We start from the raw sequence: 20,705 nt of genomic DNA, 5'->3' as shown, positions 1-20,705 counted from the left end.
TGGGATGGAATGAAAGGTTGTCAGCGCCGGTGGGGTGAGAGTGATGGTGACAGTGAGTTCTCTCGATAGCCACGGGCTGGCTGGTACTGGGTCACGGGCACGCAAAGGAGTGTTTGCACACTAACTGGGGCAGCCCCTGCCACCCCTCCCCACTGTTTTTTTGGATGGTTTTATAGGCAGAGGTGCACATAATGGGCCCCCCAGGGAGCCCCTCTAGCCCCCACCGGTGGGGAGAGGGCCTCGTCCTTCAGGAAGAAGATTTGCAAATCAGAAGGTCTGCCTTCAAGTGGGAGAGGTTCCCAGGTCTATGGGAAGCCCTCAGGCTTTATTATTTTTCACCCACTTTTACTTTTTTGCTTGTTTTATTTTCCCTCTCCTGTCTCCCAGGTTTGACTCTTAAACACGTTAGGTGGGGAGTGAGGAAAGGGACCAGATAGTTGTCTATCGGGCTCTTGATCTAATTATCCCGGAACCTCACATGGGCACCGGTTTGGGGCTGTGATTTGCTTAAATGGCAGCTGTTTCGGCCCCGGAACCGGCTTGCAACTCTAGTCCGCCTGACTGTGCACGTATTTATGAACATGGGTACAGGGTGTAGCTGCGTCTGTGAATCGGGGGGACCAGCTGATGAATTGCTCAGCGCTCGGAGGACGGAAAGTGACTGTCAGACGTGATTTCTCCGATTTATAAGTTGCAGGAGCGTTCTTTGTCCTCTCCCTGTTTGTGTATCAGATGGGCACGTCTCCATTCACAGCCAAGTGGATAAAGGCCCTCACTCGGCAGAGAGAGTAAATCCTCCTTTGCCATCTCAAGCCCAGGGAACCCGCTCTGGCTGGGCAGAGGGAGAGAGACCGGCCAGGGCATCTCTTCTCCATGAGTATTTCCTGAGCCCCTCCTGTGGGCCCAGGTGGAGCCTCATGCTTTGGGGACCAGAGGAGAGGACATTATCTGTGCCTATAGCCTAGTTGCCAGGATCAGGAAGACTCATGGGATATGGTTAGATGAATCCAGGGTCACTGTGCCCAGCCAGGGGCAGCCACGCAAGCTGGCATAGTCGGGGAGGCTGCCTGGAGGTGGTGTGCAGGTGGGATGCATAAGGATAGGGAGGGCTTTGTGTCTTGTTCAGAGTACCACCCCCAGCTGGTTGTGTTACCTCAGCAAGTGGTCTAATCCTCTGAACCCATTTTTTCTCTCCTAGAAACGTGGCTTTCCCAGCAAAGCAGGGTTAATTCTGAGAGTCAATTTGTTATAAACTTAAACTTCAGTTAACTAAAATAGAAACCTCTGTACAGTCATCATTTTCACATACCCTCTGCCTCATTAATGTGCAGGAGATGTCCACATCCTAACAGGGAGGGCATATATAAGGGTGATATCTCTCTCATTCATTCATTCATTCATTCACTCATTCCTTACTCTGTGCCAGGCTCTGCGAAGCACTGTTTGGGCGGGGGAGGGGGTGAGCAGGGCATGTGTTGTGGGGGGGGGGTCTTCTGAGGCAGTCCCCCCACACTGGAGGCCATCTCTAATTATGATGAGAGCCTCCCCGAGGGAAGTGGAGGACGTGCGTTGGGGCCTGTGAGGCGAGCGTGCTGAGCCTGCCCTGTGTCCCAAAACTTGTCAATGAATTCCTTTTTCGCCAGTATAAATGGAAGATCAGCTTGAATCTCTGTCGGGTGCATGTGGCCTAGTTGCCGGGGCTCCAGGGGCGTGACAAACACCCGGAAGATTCCAGCCAGTGGGCTATGTGGGGCAGGCCCACCTGCACACGCACGTGTGTGTTTGCGCCTCTGCGGTGGGATGCCGGGCGGGGGTGGGGGTGGGGGAAGGCTGGGCCAGGGGGATGCCTGCTGTCCCTGCCAGCCCCTGCCAGGGCCTGGGGACCCAGGGACTCGCCAGGAGCCTCAGCCCATCTGTGTTTGTGTTTTGCCACTGGCAGAGCCCCTCTGCTACCTAATTCTTGCCTTTGAGGGCTAATCGGAGCACCTGGCACCTTTGGTGAGGCTGGTTCCCTGGGGGAGCCCGAAGGGGAGCCTGTGTCCTTGGCTGTCCCAGATAATACTCTCCCCGATACTGGCACGCTTGGCAACAAACACCTATTGAGTGCTTGTTGTGTGCCAGGGGCTGGTCAAAACCCCTTTTCATGTATTAAAGGAGTATTAACTCATTTAATTCTCACATCAACTATAAGAGGAAGGCTATTTGACGGGGGGGGGATTGGCTTTTATAAATATTTATTTTCTTTATTTCTCTGGCTGTTTCAGGTCTTGGTTGTGGCACGTGGGATCTTCACTGAGGCGTGCGGGATCTTTTGTTGCAGCACATGGGCTCTCTAGTTGAGGCGCGCGGGCTCAGTAGTTGCCCCGTGGCATGTGGAATCTTAGTTCCCCGACCAGGGATCCAACCCGCATCCTCTTCATTGGAAGGCAGATTCTTTACCCCTGGACCACCATGGAAGTCCCGGGATTGACGTTGTTTTAAAGCTGTTCTTCAAAGCCTTTTTAAAAAGCAGTTTTAGGTTTACAGTAAAATCGAGAGGAAGATACACACTTTCCTTCGATCCCTTGCCCCACACGTGCATAGCCTCCCACATTTTCAACATTACTCACCATGATGGTACATTTTTTTTGTGAAGATGAACCTAAAGTGAAGCATCGTAGTCACCTGAAGTCCACAGTTTTCCTTGGGGCTCACTCTTGGTGTACGTTCTGTGGGATTGGACACGTGTATAATGATATGTACCTATTAGCATAATATCATACATAGTGGTATCATGTCCTAAAATTCCTCTGTGCTCTGCTATTCATTCCCTACCCAGCCCCAGTAACCACTGAGCTTTTTATTGTCTGCATAGTTCTTCCAGAATAGTTGGAATCATACAATATGTAGTGTTTTTCAGATTGGCTTCTTTCACTTAGTAATATGCATTTAAGGTTCCTCAATGTCTTTTTTTTTTTTTTAATTTATTTATTTATTTTTGCTGTGTTGGGTCTTCGTTTCTGTGCGAGGGCTTTCTCTAGTTGCGGCAAGCGGGGGCCACTCTTCATCACGGTGCACGGGCCTCTCACTGTCGCGGCCTCTCTTGTTGCGGAGCACAGGCTCCAGACGCGCTGGCTCAGCGGCCATGGCTCACGGGCCTAGTTGCTCCGCGGCATGTGGGATCCTCCCAGACCAGGGCTCGAACCCGTGTCCCCTGCATTAGCAGGCAGATTCTCAACCACTGCGCCACCAGGGAAGCCCCAATGTCTTTTTTTTAAGCACTGAATAATATTCCATTGTCTGAATGTATCACAGTTTATGTGTCCACTCGTCTACTGAAGGATATCTTGGTTGCTTCCAAGGTTTGGCAATTTTAAATAAAGCTACTATAAACATCCACGCACAAGCTTTTGTGTGGACATAAGTTCTCAACTCCTTTTGGTAAATACCAAGGAGTGAGATTGCTGGATCATATGGTAAGAGTATGTTTAGTTTTTTTTTTGTTTGTTTTGTTTTTTTTTTTGCGGTACGTGGGCCTCTCACTGTTGTGGCCTCTCCCGTTGCGGAGCACAGGCTCCGGACACGCAGGCTCAGTGTCCATGGCTCACGGGCCCAGCCGCTCCGCGGCATGTGGGATCTTCCCAGACCGGGGCACGAACCTGCGTCCCCTGCATCGGCAGGCGGACTCTCAACCACTGTGCCACCAGGGAAGCCCGAGTATGTTTAGTTCTCTAAGAAGCTGTCAAACAGTCTTGCAGAGTGGCTGTGTTAGTTTGCATTCTCACCAACAGTGAATGGGAGTTCTGTTGCTCCACATCCTTGCCAGCATTTGGTATTGTCTGTGTTCTGGATTTTGGCCATTCTCATAGGTGTGTAGTGTTAAGGAAGCTATTATTGAGTATTTAAGAAAAGAGGAAACCGAGGCACAGAGAGGTTACATAACTTGCCCAAGATCATGCAGTAAGTAGCAGAGTCAGGTTCCAACCCTGGGTGATGTGACACTCAAGCTGGGGCGATTCTCCGTCACCGCTACTGACCAGTGGGCCACACTGGTCACTGGTATGGCCCCTTTCATTCTCTCACAGCCCTGTGAAGCAGGGACTCTACTGAAAGTGAACTGTTGCCCAGGCCACATGGCTTGAAGAAGAAGCCAGGATTTGAACTCTGCCCTGCTGGTCCTGTGTCAGGGCACCAGACCTCAGCTCTGCTGTTGGGAAGCTGGCGCTCAGGTCACCCTCTCTTCTCTGGGCACCTTTGAGTGAGGGTTTAGGGTCATAGCAGCCCCCAGGTGGGGAGATGGAGCTGTGTTCTGATCTGGAAGCAGCAAAGGGTGTCTTTCCACTGTCCGTGAGCACTGGGTAGACCGTCTGTTTACAAATTTTTAAAAGAGCACTTTATTGTTTTTTGCAGTATCTTCCAGGGGCTGCCCATCCCTCTTAGAGTAAAATCCCCAAGCCCTCTAGTGGCCGGCAAGGCTCTTTGCGAAGTGCATCCCTGGGTCCCCACTGTCCCATGCTGTCCCTGGCCCCCCAACCATCAGGCACTGCCCCCTCACTGCCATCCAGATGGCCCCGCGTGGGCCCACCTCAGGGCCTTGCCCTCGACTCTGCCCTCAAGAGCTCCCTGTGTTACCTCGTCACCTCCTGACGCTTATGTGTTGATTGTCCTTATTATCTGTCTCCCCACCACTAGAATGGGGGCAAGAGCATTACCTGCTTAGCTCCCCACAGAATCCCCGCCTGGCACACAGTACATGCTCGATAAATGGTCTATTGGATTTTTTAAAATTTTGCTTGGACTCCCTTCCCCATGCGGACCGCATCCTGGGCCCCTCTCCTCTATGATACAGTCTAGGATTCAAGCTACTTGCCTTGTTGCTAGACCAGCAGGAGAAATCACAGCAAATGACACATTCAAGAGCCAGATATCTGGGGCTGGCGCCCCCTGGGGTCTGTTAGCCTTCCGGGAGCTGGACCATCTAGAGCTGGGATGGGTCTGGGCATCCACAGCCCCTCCCCAGCCCTGGTTCTGGGGGTCAGGGAGAGCTGGCCTGGGGTGTACTGGGGGCATGTGGACTCCTGCAGGAGGACACGGTGTGCAGGGTTGCTGACTGGCCGTGGCTCTCCTTGCAGAGGAAGGCATCAACCATGAGTGTAAGCTGTGCAACCAGATGTTCGACTCCCCGGCCAAGCTCCTCTGTCACCTCATCGAGCACAGCTTCGAGGGCATGGGCGGCACCTTCAAGTGTCCTGTGTGCTTCACAGGTAAGTGTGCCTGGCGGGGAGCACGTGGGGAGAGGGAAGGGACCCGGGGGCCCGGCCGCTTCAATCCCTGGCCCTCAGCATCTGGCCCAACGTGGCCCCGGAGCTCACGGGGAAGCCCCAAGGGATCTGCAGCCCTATTGCTCCGCCTGCCTCCACACAGAGCTGACCCCAGCCCTTCCCGTCTTCGCTCTCTGCTCTCTCCTCTTCGGCAGCGTGGGTTCCTAGCCCTCCTCCCACCCCTGCACTCAACTGCTACCACGCTTTTTCCCACCCAGCCTTGCCCTTCCTTGCAGTTGGCCCTTCACGGGCCCCAGGCTCGTCTCTGAGCTCTGTCCAGCACCAGTGGGGTTCCCCCTTCGCACACCTCCTGTCTCCCCCTCCTCCCTGGCCTGTCCCAGCCCCTGCTTCATCCGTGCTCCAGGCTGGAGGGGTCAAGGGCAGCTCTGCCGGCCAAGTCCCCAGCCCCCAGACTGGCTGCTGGCCCAGGCGAGTGGCTGTCCCGGCCTGAGGCGAGTCTCAGGGGCTCTGCCGGCCCCCCTCCTGCTGCCCAGATGGCAGCCGGTGTGCGTGGGGGAGGCTGGCCTTCCCCTGCCTCTCCCTGACATCTGTCGTCTGCCACGGCGGGAAGCCCACCCTGGGGAGGGCGCCTGGCAGGAGGGGATCTCTGAAGTGCTCACCTCCCAGACACACAGCTGTTTCAGGGCCACCTCCTGTGTGCACCCAGGGTCCGGACCACATGGAGGATACAGCCACCGGGAGGCTGGGGCTGTGACCTGCTCTGCGACAGGCCCGAGGAAGGGGCTCCGCAGCGGGGGGAGTCCCCGCACGCTCACACCCCTCTGGGGTTCCCAGGAGTCTTGGCACACACTGGTGCCTCTTCCCTCTCAATCCCTCCACCTCAGGAGCCCCCACCCATCTGTTACCATCCCACTCTGTGAGCTGGGTCGGGGGCTGGCACCAAGGGACCTCAGTTGCCAGGTCTGCCCATCCAGGACACGGGGGCCCCTGTGTGGAGATCCGAGGATGCTGACAATCTCAGCAAGATGAGTGATTCCTGTTAATTGAGTGCCTTCCTGTACTAGACACTGTGCTGAGCTTATTTAAATCAAATCTCAGCTCTGCCACCTGCAGAGTGAGACCTGGGACAAGTCACAACGTTCTCAGTGCCTCAGTTTTCTCTTCTATAAAATGGGGATAATAGCAGTGCCCGCCTTACAGGCCTGTGTGTATTCAAGGAGCCCACATTTGGAAGGTATCTGGCAAACGGCGATGATGAAGACGATGACATTCATTGGGCTAATTATGTGCCAGGCCATCTTTTAAGCGTTTTGCAAGTATTAACCCATTTGATCCTCCCAGCCACCCAGTGAACTACATACTTTAGTGATCCTCAATTTTCAGGAAATGAAGCCCAGAGAGGTTAAGTGACTTGTCCAGTGTTGCACAGCCTATAAGTGGCAGAGTTCAACTTCACTGGCTTGAGCCCTCTCTAGCGTGCGCCAACAGTGTTTCCAGTAGCCCATTGTTTGGCCACCATGTCCATGCCTGGGTGATCCCTACGTGGGAGTAGTGTGGAGCAGCTGCTCTGGTTGGCCGGGCCCGTGTCCCCAGTGTCTGGCCCCCTGATGGCCATGTCCATGTCCATGTCCAGTTTTCGTCCAGGCCAACAAGTTGCAGCAGCACATCTTTGCTGTGCACGGACAGGAGGACAAGATCTACGACTGCTCGCAGTGCCCACAGAAGTTCTTCTTCCAGACCGAGCTGCAGGTGAGTGCCCTTGTCCGCTGCACACACCCCTCCTGGGGCTCTCTGGGGCTCCCATTGGCACTGAGGGTCTTGGGGTGAATCCATGATGCTGGGATCTTGTACTCAGCACCACCCCAGCCGCAAAAGCAACAGGCCCTGGACTTGTGCTTGTGGGTCTGGAGCCAGTGGCTGCCCTCCTGGCTGGCTGGTATGGGGTATGGCCTCCTGGCCTCACTGGTCCAGCGTTCTCAGGAGAGCTGGACCATAGCAGCTGAGCCTGGAGCCAGAGTCGGAACGGTTAACATTTGTGCTGTTTCTGTTGCAAGTTCCTTCCCCTCTCAGGGATTTCATTTCCCCACTGGTATTACATGATGATGTTCCACTGAACTTTGGATCTATGGCTGGTGGCCCGTGTGGCTTGCATGGCTGAGTCCTGGGGCCGCGTGTGGCCGGAAGCTGGATCTGGGATCTTGGAACCTCCAACATGCCCAGGAAAGCTAGAAAAGTGAGAGCAATGGATACTGGTTGGACCCCAACTCAGAGGAAGGGATACTTGCCAGTGGTCCTGAGGCTGATGTGGCCCTCAGATGGGGCACCACAGCCCTACAGCTTCCTCAGCCCCCCATCGAGGGCCTGCAGTAGCTGAGAGGGCCCTTGGGAAAGGAAGCGGCTGTGGTGGGCTTCCCAGGGCTCCTGTAGCCCACTCCCCTTGGCATCCCACGGGCCCCTTCCCACCTGTTACTGGTTTTTGGGGACCCAGATCTGTGTGCAGGTGAAACCACCTTCTCACGCACTGGTTTTTGCAAGAAACTCTTTTAACACTGGAGAGGTGACATGCTGTCACAGAAATACCACACACACACGCCATCAAACACACACTGCACACACAAAGGAAAGTTCCACACACACAGTCCCTATGCATACACACAGAGACATCATTTTCAGAGTACCACCACACACACACAGCATAACACCACACCCCCAAAGAAGTAACACTCAGGCATCCACAGAAGTACCACACGTACACACAGACACGCCGGAATATCACACAGTGAGAATAACACTGTTTTCAGCTGGGATGCGGGTTAGGTTCTGCTGCGGGAACAAACATCCTTTAGCCCTGTCTTCAGGTAACAAGGACTTATCTGTTGCTTGTGTTACGTATCAGGTGGCTGGGGAGGAACTCTGCTCACGACAGTCAGTGACCTGGGCCGATGGCGGGTTCATCTCCTCTCATGTTTGCGTGGTCACCGAAGCAGGGAAGGGAGGGGGTGACGATCGCAGACCGCTCTCAAAGCTTCACTGGGAAGCGACCCACATCTCGCTCCCACGTTGTCTTGGCCAGAGCCCTTCAGGTGGCCATGCCCAATGTCACAGGGGCGAGGGAGGGAATCCCCCAATGACTGGAAGGAGAGGAGAGCTGGCGTTCCTCACAGCCCCACCCCCAAGGACTAGCACACACTATGGCCCACCAGGTGTGTCCGCCCACCCCGTACACCTTGCCTGCACCCCCATGCAGGTGCTGATGCTGCATTCAGCTGCGTGTTTCAGGGCTGCAGCCACAGCAGAGTCATAATGTCGCTGGAGGGCAGCAGTGGTGGCCCTCTTCTGGGACTGAAGGGGTGTAGCCATGCCTGTTGCAGGGTAGCCCGCTTCACTGCGCTATAGCCCATGTGCTCAGCCAGGCCTGGACCCATCCTGTCTGCACGGCTGCTGACAACTTCACCCAGAGGAAGTGAAAACAGGCCCACAGAGGGCACAGGAGGGATTCACCATCCGACAGTCAGGGTCCTGTTCCCATGGGCTGGTCCCGGGCCTGGGCCAGGCAGACAGAGCGGACAGGCCTGGCCTCTGACCTTGAACTGCACCAGGTGGATGGCTGGAAAGCCCATTTCTTTTCACTCTTCGGGCAGCCCCTCTGAGTTCCTGTAAGTCCTGTACCTCTCACACAACGTTCATTCCATCTCAGTGTGGGACAGGATTATGGACCCAGGCCCAGAGAGGGGGTTCTGCTACGAAATGACCACCAGCAAGGTAGTGCCCGCACCCAGGGCCCACTGCTGTCTCCCCATCGATCCACAAACTGAGTGTGAACCTCTGTGCCGAGGCCTGTGAGGGATCAGCTAACTGCCCTCTCATTTGACCAAGGGGACTGGTTCCAGCCCTGATGGGCATCTGTCCAGGAAGCCTTGCTCGTGCACGGGCTATGCACCCTTCACCCTGTCTCCACCTGCCTTACCAGCCTGACCTAGCTACCAAAATGGGCTCCAAGTCCCCAGACAACTGAAGCTTTTTATAGCCCGACATGGCAGGCCGCTTTTAAACGCACGAGCTCATATAAGCTATGATTCACTTCAACTTCGGGCTCGCTCAGCCCTCTGGTCCCCCCACATTGTCCTGGATGCCAAGAGAGGGATGACTGCTCTCCTTGTTGGCTTTGAGGTTTTGCCCAGAGAAACTTCCCAGTCCTGCCTTTTTCAAGCTTCGTCAGCATCCCTGGGCCAGAGGCCTAGCTCGTGATGCACAGGTGTAGGTAGCTGTGGTTTCAAGCCAGATCTTGCTTCGGCTGCACGCACCTGGGGCTGCAGACGTCCCAGACACCAGTATGGTGTGTGTGAGCTGATGATTCCCTGGGTCACCCCATCAACCTTTAAGGCAGATCCTCAGAGGCCAAGAACCTCACTAAATTATAGCCTTAACGAGTCACTATTTTCTGCAATTAATGATTTTAATTACAGACCATTTAAATATGGAAGTATTGTAGCAATGCCAAATCTATGCAAATAATGGCTTTCGTTAAGTAACTTGAGGAACAATTTTCTGGTTTTTTGAGAGAAGGGTTTTTCGGGCCTTGAAAATTTCATCGTCATTACGGTGAAGCTGGGGCTGGCAGACGAGTGGGTTATTTCCCTAGAGTGACATGTGGGGGCTTGGGGGTTGCAACAGGAGACAGGGCCTGGCCCTTGCTGGGGCCTTGAGTGGCTCTCCGGTTTGTATGTCATGTAGGTCCAGTGGGGAGACTCAGGGCAGCTAACGTTTGTAGGCACAAGTGACTCTGGGCTGAGAGGTCTTGAGAAGATGTGAAATTTAAGATTGCTCTCACTGTAGATGCTGACTTCCTGCTGTGGATATAGAGGTAATAGAGGTAGGATTGGGCTCTGGAAGGCTTGGTCTGTGTCAGAGTGATATGCGTGCCTCCAAAGGGAGTGTTCTCTTAAGATGCATTAATAGGAGTTGTCAGAAAGTGGGAGGTGCAGGTCCTGTTTGATTCTGAGTTTACCTGGCTCTGCCCAGAGACTGAGATTAACTTAAAGAACTTTGGACAAACCAGGGCACATTCATTGATTAGGTGCATGAGAGGGAATTCAAGTTGCTCTTTATTTGTTCAAAGCATGTAGATAGAGGGCCCATTATGTACAGACACTAGATCTAGGAACTGACAAGACAGTGGTGAGCGAGACAGAGAAACACCCATAGGGCCTACATTCTGGAGGGATTGATAGACACTTTCCAATAGTGGTCAATGACACGAAGAAAATAAAACCAGGTAATAGGCTAGAGCATAATGGGAGCGAGGTTGGTTACAGCTTGGTGAGTGTGGTCAGGGAGGGCCTCTCTGAGGAGGTGGCATTTGAGCTGAGGTCTGGAAGGTGAGAGGGAGAGAGTGTGTGGAAGAGAGGCGTGAGTGCAAAGGCCCTGTGGCCAGTGCAAGCCAGGTGTGTTGCTGGAACAACAGAAGGTGACAATTGGCTGAAGCACAGTGAGTGGGTGGGGGGTGTGAAGGGGGCCGGTGGGTGGAGGCAAGGTCATGGCAAGGTTCATAGGACAGCAGAGCTCTTTGGATTTTGTCCCCATTGTGATGGGAAACCGCGCATCACAATGGGAAGACATATTATCTGATTTATGTCTTGAACCCAAATTGAGAGACACTGACTGTTAAGAGAATGAAAAGTCCCAGGCAGGGAGCAGATATTTGCAAATCACATATTTGATAAAGGACTTGTATCCGGAGCATATTTTTTTTTTAACTCTCAAAACTTGATAATGAGAGGGGAAATCAACCCAAAAAAAGGAGCAAAAAATTTCAACACTTCACCAAAGAAGACATATAGATGTTCAGCATCGTTAGTAATTAGGGAAGAGCAAATGAAAACCATGACGTAATGCCATTATACACCTAGTAGAATGACTAAAACAAAAGCAAAAAACCGATGAGTGCCAGCCAGGGCATGGAGGTTCAGTTGGAACTCTCCTGCATTGCTGGGGAAATGCAAAAATGGTACAGCCGTGTGGCAAAATAGTTTTTGAGTTTCTTACAACGTTAAACATACAGTTAACCTATGACATAGCAATCCTACTGCTGGGTGTTTATTCCAGAGAACTGAAAACACGCTCATCCAGAAACCTCTATGTGAATGATGGTAGAGCTTTATTTATAATGGCCCCAAACTGGAAACCGCCCCCCCCAGTGGTCCCTTCCCTGGTAAATGAACAGACAGATGTATTTACATTCGTACCATGGACTACTACTTGGCAATAAAATGCAACTGCTCATACAGACAACAACATGCGTGAATGGTAAAGGGCAAGTGAAAGGAGCCAGGCTCAAAAGGCTCCATACTGTGTGGTTCTATGTACATGATGTTCTGGAAAAAGGCAAAACTACTGGAATAGAAAACAGACCAGTAATTGCCAGGGGCTGGGGGTAGGGAGAAGAAATAGGGAAGCCTGAACAAGATTCGTCTAAACACACACACAAATGTGTGTTCGTCTAAACACACACAAAGACATATACACCCCACTCAGCCCAGGCAGGGTGCTAGGCTCCGGGCATGCAGCTTGGTTTCAAGGAGCTTTCAGGGGGCTAGTTCACCAGGAGAAGACTTGGCTGGATTGCCGGGGGAGCGTGGGGACAGTCGTCTTCAAGTGTTTGTTTTTTAATTATTTATTTTATTTATTTATTTTTGGCTGCATTGGGTCTTTGTTGCTGCGCACGGGTTTCTCTAGTTGCGACGAGCAGGGGCTGCTCTTAGTTGCGGTGCACGGGCTTCTCATTGCGGTGGCTTCTCTTGTTGTGGAGCAGGGGGTCCAGGCGCGTGGGCTTCAGTAGTTGTGGCACGTGGGTTCAGTAGTTGTGGTTCGCGGGCTCTAGCGTGCAGGCTCAGTAGTTGTGGCGCACAGGCTTAGTTGCTCCGCGACATGTGGGATCTTCCTGGAGGGAAGCCGTGTCCCACACGTGTTCGAACCCGTGTCCCCTGCATTGGCAGGCGGCTTCTTAACTACTGAGCCACCAGGGAAGCCCTTCAAGTGTTTTAAGCTCTGCTGGGATGAGGGGGTCCTCAGCGTGCTTCCAGTGGCCCCCAGACTTCCGGTAGTGGGCGGAGACTCGGGACGTGGATTTTCTTCTCTGACAGACTCAGGCATCGCTCTCTGGGGTTATAGCTCAAGCAAGATGGGATTTAACTTGTAGGGACACAGGCGTGGCTTTGGATGCCAGGAGCAGGAAGTGTCGAGTTTTCAGCTGTCCAGTTCCCAGGAACCAAGTGCTCTTTGTCAAGGCAGGGACCTTCTGCCTCTGCCCCTTTCTGGCTCGTGTCGTGTTCTCTCTCTGCAGCCTGACTCTCTGGGCTGCTCTATACGAGGAGGAAGGTGGCCAGCACCGCCGCAGCTCCTGTCGTTTCTGCTGAGACAGACACACCTGGGTATTGCAACAGGTGTGTCTTTAGTGTGGGGATGTCGTTACACAAGTAGCCGGCAGCAACACCCAGCTCACCCAGAAATGGTGACTGTGGGTAACAGTCGGCGTGCAGGCAACAGGTTCTAGGTCCCTGGAGTGGGAATCTGATGGTTGCACTCAGGTCAGCTGTCCAGACCTGCTCCAGTGAGCTGTGGCCCTAGGTGGGGCCACTCAATGCCAACCGTCAGGGGAAGGGGAGCATGGCTGGTAGACACCACAGATAGCCACTACGTGGGAAAACTGTCTCCACGTGGAAGAAGTGGAAGGTGGTGAAGTCCCTGTCGGTAGGGGTGTGCAAACAGAGCCCTTGTCTGAAATGCTGCAGAGGGAGAGGCTGCGAGCACAGTCTGTGAGAACGGCTCTGCATTTGAAGCCTTGCTCCATCATTCATCAGCTGTGGGTCTCAGTTTCTTTACCTGTAAAATGGAGTATTAATAGTTTCTACCTCGTGGTCGTGTCATAAAACCCTTGGCACAGTGGGTGGCACGTAGGAGGAGCTTGGTTATTACTAACACCTGCCTGTTTTTATTATCGTTTACTATTATTATTATTAGCATTGTTTTCATTAGTAGTAGTATATTACTAGCATTAGCCATTTTAAGATCAGAAGAGTTTTTAGGGTCCCCTCCATCTGGGGTTTGCTGTGATTTCATGATTTCTGGCCTGAGTTGGAACAAAGTGAGATTCTAAATCCTTCCTTCTGTGGCACCCAGCCAAGTCTCAAGGCCATGGGCACTGGAGGCCCCCAATGGGGCATGGGAGGTGCTGGGTACAGAGCAGTGAGGCAAGGGGGAAAGGGCATGGAGTGGGGGCCAGAGGCTGGGACTTGAAGTCCCCCTTTCTACATGTTTCCAAGCACCTTTGTCCCAGGCCTTTTCTCTGGACCCCGTTTTCCTTAGCTGTGCCCGGGCTCGGTGGAGGGAGGTATGCAGATTTGGTTGGGGATGTGAGACAACCCTGTAAGCCACAGACCGCGAAAATGTCAGGGCTGTTGGCCTTGCATTTCCAGCCTCAGGCCTCAGCAGATGAAGGCCCAGGGCCCTGTGGGCCCCTTGCCAGGGGTTAGCTGACCTGAGGGGAGGGAATGGCTCTGCCTGCCCAGCCCAGCTGTCTTTGAATCCCCGTGGACACCTCTGTGTCCACAGACACTGGCAGGGATGGCATCGCCTTCTCTCCTTCCCAACAGCCTCACTGCATCCCATTCTTCATTATCGCTGAGGGAAGCCATGAGGGGGCACACCGATTCCCAGCCATACGTGGCTGGCCTGTGACAGGCGGACAGGCTCCTCCTGAAACTGGACAAGAAGTAGTTATAACGGCCACCACCCTGGGTGGATCCCTATGTGGGCCAGGTCCTGTCTTAAGCATTTTGTGTGGATTGCCTCAACACAATCCCGTGAAGTAGGCACTCTTATTCCCATTTACAGATATGGAAACTGAGGCTCTCAGAGGTTGAGTGATTTGCCCAGGGTCACCTGCAAATGGCAGAGCCACATGCAAAGCCAAATTGTCTTCGCCACCAAGGCAAACAGAAACCCTCCAAAGTTTAAATGAATTGCCATTATTACGAGCTAATAGATTTAAATGAGACCTGCGGTGCTGAACTATAAAAAGCCTGTGTCAGGGGAACCGGAAACGATTTTAGTAGTTGGGCCAAGCTGGTAGCACAAATAGCGGTAACGGGGGATGCAAAAGAAACTCCTTGCGGGTGGACCCAGGCAGAAGCGCCCTGGGGACCGTTGTGCGGAGCCAGGCCTGTAGCCGTGTTCGTAAGGCTGGAGCTTGAGGCCAGGAACCTGCAACTTTTCTTGCAAGGAGCAAGGGGGTCAGTTCAGCTCAGGTCAGGCTTGGGGAGAGGAAGGATGGGGTCCAGTCGTGGAGACAGGAAGCTCAGAAGACCTCACGCTTCCTGGCGCTGCCACCTTCCCACCTACGGCAGCTTTGCCGGGTGCTGTCACAGGAGGCTGAGCCAGAGAAAGGTCTCTTGGTGGTGGAACGTCTGGCATCCTGCAGACCTCTGTGATGGGGCTGGGCTGGGCGCGGGGAACAGCGGGCCTGCCCCGTGCCCTGGAATCTAGACTCCCTCATCGACAAAGCAAGGGGCCGCAGGAAGCGCGTCCGGAGCCGGCCTGCAGCGGCAAAGCGGCCAGCCTGGCGTTGAGCAGGCGCGTTTAAAGGATTAGCTCACGCTGTTTGCTGTGTGCGCCTAATCACGCCGCTGCCAGCTAAATGATTACAATTGATTAAAAGCAAAGCTAGGTATTCTAACTAGCAACCTGGAGCCCTTCCGATGGGGCAAGCTGGGCCCTGCCGGGAGGAATCCTGGTACCCAGCCAGGGGGAGGTGTCTGTGAGCCAGGGGCATGGTCTGAGCTCCAGGGGCACCCCTCCTTCTTAGCCTTTGTGAACATTTGCTTTGACCCTTTCCCTCGTTCCATTTTCGTTTCACGAACATTTACTGAGTACCTATTCTAGGTGCCATTGCGGGGGCCTGGGCTGCAGCTGTGAACCGGTACACAAGGTCCCTGTTCTCACAGAGCCGATGGTCTACGGGAGACACTGACAATAAGTCAGGAAATACGTGAACGAGGTCGTTTCAGACTGTGGGATTTTGAAAACAGTAAAACACTGCTTTGGGACAGAAAGTGAAGCGTGTCTGTGTGCATGTGTGTCGGGGCAAGGAGGAGGGGGTGTTGGGGGTGAAAAATCAGATCAGGTGGTCAAGGAAGGCTGGCGTTTCAACTGAGTCCTAAAGGTTGAGAAAGAGCCAGTGCAGGGCAGAGCCGGGGGAGCTTCCAGGAAAGGGAACAGCCAGTGCAAAGGCTCAGAGGCACGGACAGATTTGGGGAGTCCAGAGAACAGAGAAGAGGGCGGTCAGGCTGGAGAGGGGTGAGCACCTTCTTGCTTCATTCTTCTGGGTCGTTCTTGTCTTGGCTTCCGGGACGCATGTACCCCTGCTGAGCCTTCTGCTTGAACACCCTTCCCTTCTTCTCGGTCTTCAGGCCCCAGCTCAGGGGGTGCCTTCTCTGAGAAGCCCTCCCTGATTCTCCTTCCTTGGGCTTCTCCAGCCCTGCATTTAACGCCCTGATCCCTTTGCCTATATACAGACTACAACAATTATGTCTGCACCTGGCTTCCCATTCTAATGTGAGTTTCTGGAGGGTGAAGCTTCTTTCTGCTATCCATCCATCCATCCATCCATCCATCCATCCACCGTATGTTTTACCATATTTGTTTTTAGCTCCTAGAAAGTAGGAAACAAAGGAAAGAGAACACAAACCAAGGAAAGGAGTAAAAGAAGGAGAGTTGCAACTGCAGATCCTAGGAGCCCATTTTTAAAATTCCTGGTCCTTATAAGATGGGTAACCAAGGAGCCGGTTTCCTTGCCTCTTTGCACTGCTGCTGTCAGAACCAGCCGGATAATTATAACTAATAATAATTAAAAATTGAAAGCGCTCTAGGCACAAGCTTAGCATTTGACTCTTTGGCTGAGCTTTCCGTGAGCAGCAGTGTCTTCCTCCTTCCTGCTTTAAGGACAGCCCAGTCTGTGCCATCCACCACTGCAGGGAGAGCAGGGCCTGGCTGGGCTTGGCCTGGGGGGGACGAGAGGGAGGTGCCCGGTGACACCCAGCGGTGGCTCTGGGCAGTGAGAACCGACTGCTGGCACTGGAGTCCTCCCCAGATTGCCTCTCCTCCATCGTTTTCTGTTGCAGACACTTGCACCTTTCTGGCCTCAGTTTCCTTGAGTGTACAATGGGGTAGGACCTATTGCCTCAGGTTTTGTGAGGATGGACAGTTCATGGGCGGAAAAGCACTTGGTGAGCACTTGGAATATAAAGCTTCCTGGAGGTAATTACCGTGCTTTTCAGTGTCCTGCCTTCCCCACTAGGTCAGGAAACCAGAGCCCAGCACAGCCTGATTTCCGTTAATCGTGGCAACATGGTGTGGCGTGCCCACACAGCCTGGCTGCAAATCCCAGCCCCGCTACCGAGTGGCTCTGGGACCTTGAGCAAGTCACTGACCCTCTCTGGGCCTCAGCAAATGGAGGGTAATGACAGTGCCTGAAAGGCCGTCAGCTCCGGGTCTGGTAGAGTCCAGGTGTGGCGAGCACCAGCCAGTGTTGTGGTCGCTGCTGCGACCCGTGGGCTTCGGTTCACTCCTTCACGACTCACGCCTTCAGCCTGTCACATGTGGATGTGCTCAGGGCAGCCCACAAGATTTGCTGAGCACCTACTACGTGCCAGGTGTGTGCACGTTCTGGGGACACACAAAGGCCTGTGTCCCTCAAGTGCTGCCTGGAGAGGAATAGGGAACCAATGAGGACGAACGGGCAGAGTACTGATTCCATGTTTGCGGCATAACCTAGTGTAATGTATGCATTAAAGCATAGCATCATAGCAACCATGCGGTGTGCTAAGTCTCACACAACAGGACCGCTGTACACAGCAGAGCCTGCAGCCGGGCCCCACGTGACATCGCAGGAGGCCGGGGCTGTGACCCTTCCTCTCTTTGTCTCCAGGCTTGTCTGTCTGTGTCTCTTAGTTTATTTACCCTTGAGTGGGGCAAGGCCTTTGCTGCTCACAGTAAAACGTATCACCCTCAGCAGCAGCGTCCTGTCTCACCACTGCCACCGCTTGGGGCAGCCGAGCCTCCCAAGGGGCCGTGTGTGCAGGTTTAGGGTCTACGTCTGGAGGAGACTGAGGGGTGGGCAGTGACTCTGCTTCTTGTCCTTCTGAGGCCCAGGCACAGGCCTGAGCCATTCACCCACTGTAGTAAAAGCGAGACAGCTTTCCCCGAGTGTTTGCTGGAGGCCCGATTCCATCTCTTCACGTGCGCAGTCTTTTGAGACCTCACAGTGACGATCTCCATGGCACAGATGGGTAAACTGAGGCTCTCCTCGGTCACACAGCTGCTGGAGTCGCGGGGCTATGAACACACACAGCCTGACACTAGTGTCTGTGTTCTCGGCCTCAGGGCTGGGGCAGTGCACTTGCAGTCGACTCTCAAGCCCTTAAGAGCCAAGGGCAGGCCTCTGGGTGCTGGGTGCTGGGTGCAGGCAGGCCTCACCTCCCAGGAGGGTAAGAGTTCCAGAAGGGGACTCGGAGATCGCCAGGCTCCTGGGGCACGTGGATGTCTTGCTCTGGGTGAGCTGCGGCTGCCGTGGTCACCACAGAGGGGAGCAAGGGAGGGGCGGGCCCTGCAGGAGCCCATGCCTGGCTGTGCTCAGATGCCCTCGCGAGCCCCGGGGCTCTGCCTGCTTGAGCGATGAAGTGTGCGGAGGCCCAGGTGGGGGCTGGGGGGGCTCCTCCCAAGGCCCGGCTCCGGGCAGAGATGGCACTTGGAATCGGCCTCCGGCTGCCCGTCTGCCCATTGGAGCCTGTCACTCATGCCCTAGGGCGGGGGGCCAACGAACTTTAGAGGGGCACCATGCCATCGTGACAGATGGGCATGGGGGCGCTGCCAGGAGCCTGAGGCCGGCAGCCATTGTGTGTGTTGTGAGCCCAGCCCCTCGCCGGCGCTGTCCCAGCCGGGACCAAATGCCTTCAGTTTCTTAGAACAATGATAATACTAAGAGCAGTGGGTGCCGTGTTGGTCCAAGGCTCCCAGAGGTTGGCACTGTACGAAGCCCTGCCCCCCTCATTGACTTAGACACAGAGGCAGCCCGACGTACAGGAAAGACACAGGGCCTTGGGGGCCAGAGGGTGTGAATCTCAGTTGCTTCTTCAAGGTCCCTGTGACCTTGGGACATGTGACCTTCCCCCCGAGACTCACGGTCCTCACCCGGACAGCGGGCCAATGTTGCCTGTCCTGGAGGGTTAATGTGGGGATGCAATGCACTGTTTGTGAAACACGGAACACAGTGCCCGGGCCCAGGAGGGCCTAACGGAGGGGGTGGCGTTGGGGGTAGAATTGATGTGATGTCACCGCCCCAGATGGGAGACTCAATATCACGTCCCACAGCTAGCAAGTGGCAGAGCAGAGCCTGAGGGGCAAAGAAGGGTGGGGGAATAATAATAACAGCAACAACCCCAGGCACTAAGGGGGGGCCCTTTGCATTGATTATCCTGTTTTATCTCACGACAGTCATTTGAGGCCAATGTTGTTGTTCTCTCCATTTTGCAGAGGGGGAGACTGAGGCACACGGGGCAGTGGCAGAGATGAGATTTGAACCCAGGTAGCCTGGCTGTAGAGCCCGAGTGTTGAACTGCTGCCCTGATGCTGTGGGCAGGCTTTTTCCCATCGCAGAGCCCCAAGCGTGTTGAAAATGAGGTCTGCTTTGTCTCTCGATACCGTGGTCTGTCCGCTCAACTTGTTGGGGGTGGGCTGGCTTCCCCCTGCCAGGACGCCAGGGTCTGGGGGGCTGGGGGTGCTTGGCCCCCTCCGGCGGAGAGACCAGAACCGGGTGCTGTCGGCGGGAGCCTGGGCTGCACTCTTTGGTTGAGCAGGAACAATTACTAATGACATTTAGAAAGAAATTAATGATGAGAAATGCAAGTTGGCATTTCAGGAGCGCCAGTCCACAGCCCCACGTCAGCACTCACCGGAGAGGCAAGGGGCTGGGGCCGGGCGTGCAGGGGGAAGGAGGAGGTGGCAGGAATTAATTTTGCTGTGTCAATAATGAATGTGGCCCCACTCGCTCTGCTTCTGGAGTTTAGACAAAATCAAGCACGGACCGACTGGGGCTCATCCAGGGCTGCAGTGAGATTCACTGTGTGCTGTGATATGGGCAAGGGTGGGTAACAGGTTCAGTGGGTGGGCGGGGGACAGCGAAAGGGGAAGGGTAGCCTTAGGACCGAGCCGTTTGAGCTCAACCAGCTCTTACCAGCTGCGTAACTTAGCAAGCTGCTTTGCCTTTCTCTCTCTCTTTTTTTTTTTGGCCACACCACTCGGCTTGCAGGATCTTATTTCCCCAACCAGGGTTTGAACCTGGGCCCTCAGCAGTAAAAGTGCAGAGTCCTAACCACTGGACCGCCAGGAAATTCCCTGCTTTGTCTTTCTGGGCCTCAGTTTCTTCATCAGTAAAATGGGACATCAGTAAAATCGGGACATGTGAAGAGAACGTATGAAGACCAGGCAGCCCAGTTTTGGCACATGACAGGCGCACAGTATATGGTAGCTATTACCCTGTTCCACGGACATGTTTTAAGATGCACAGCTTTTCTCATTGTAACGGCTCTCACATTGGAATGCCTCACTTGTGTGTTATAGTTTAATGGGTCATGTTTTTGTTTGCTTGTTGTCATGCATCAAATACGGAGCATCTTATATTCTCTGGGGTCTGAGAATAGATAAAAGACGGCATTGGTAGGAAGCATGGCAGAGGGTGAGGAGGAAGAAAGATGCTGAAATTGTCTGGGGCAGGGATTGGGTTTCCCAGTGGGAGCATGCCCACCCCTTCCTTCCCGTCAGGTTCTCCAGAATGAGGAAGAGGGGTCCCATCCAGCCTCCCCTCACATAGAAGGGAGAAGACACACACAGGGAAATGTCATTATCATGGTAACGTTGAGCATTTTTACAGTGGAGGTTAAAAACTCCTAGCCCATGACCCTGGGGAGTTTGGAACCTTTAAATGGTTGTCTATGTTTCAAAATGGAGATTTCCTATAATCATAGTGGCTACCGTTAATATAGTGCTTATTACGTGCCAGACGTTGTTCTTAGCACTCTATACATCAAGACACTCTATCCTCACAATGCCTCTATTATTGAGGTAACTGAACTGAGGCACAGAGAGGTTAACTAACTCCCTGAGGCCACAGAGCTAGTCAGTCCTGGGCCTAGGCCACCAGCCCCAGATTCTTTCTCTTTACCACCACATTAAATGGCTAGATTTCTTGATTTTTCTACAAATGAGATCTGGCAGCCCCTGGACCACAGTCCCGCATGGCAACCATCAGCTGCTGTCTTCAGACGCGGGGATGTGAGCTCTGGGTCAGCACCGCCCCCGACCTGGTCGGACGCACGCAGTTCATTACCCACC

The 20,705-nt window shown here is 53.9% G+C and overlaps 1 protein-coding gene across 7 annotated transcripts in view; it reads left to right on the top strand.

The window, feature by feature from the left end:
• ZNF423 (zinc finger protein 423) overlaps positions 1-20,705 on the top strand; it is a 326,671-nt gene that overhangs the window by 290,410 nt on the left and 15,556 nt on the right. For 6 of the 7 annotated variants that reach the window (XM_082676939.1, XM_082676938.1, XM_082676937.1 and 3 more), the window contains 2 exons: positions 5,112-5,243; positions 6,895-7,010. The exons of the other annotated variant lie outside the window; for it this stretch is intronic. In XM_082676939.1, coding sequence (XP_082533065.1) covers positions 5,112-5,243; positions 6,895-7,010 — 248 coding nt within the window. The remainder of the gene's footprint in view (positions 1-5,111; positions 5,244-6,894; positions 7,011-20,705) is intronic. 7 annotated transcript variants of the gene reach the window in all.

This window comes from Grampus griseus, assembly GCF_964374135.1.
Source record: "Grampus griseus genome assembly, chromosome: 19".
NCBI lineage: Eukaryota > Metazoa > Chordata > Mammalia > Artiodactyla > Delphinidae > Grampus > Grampus griseus.
This window is presented reverse-complemented; position numbering and strand designations above follow the sequence as displayed.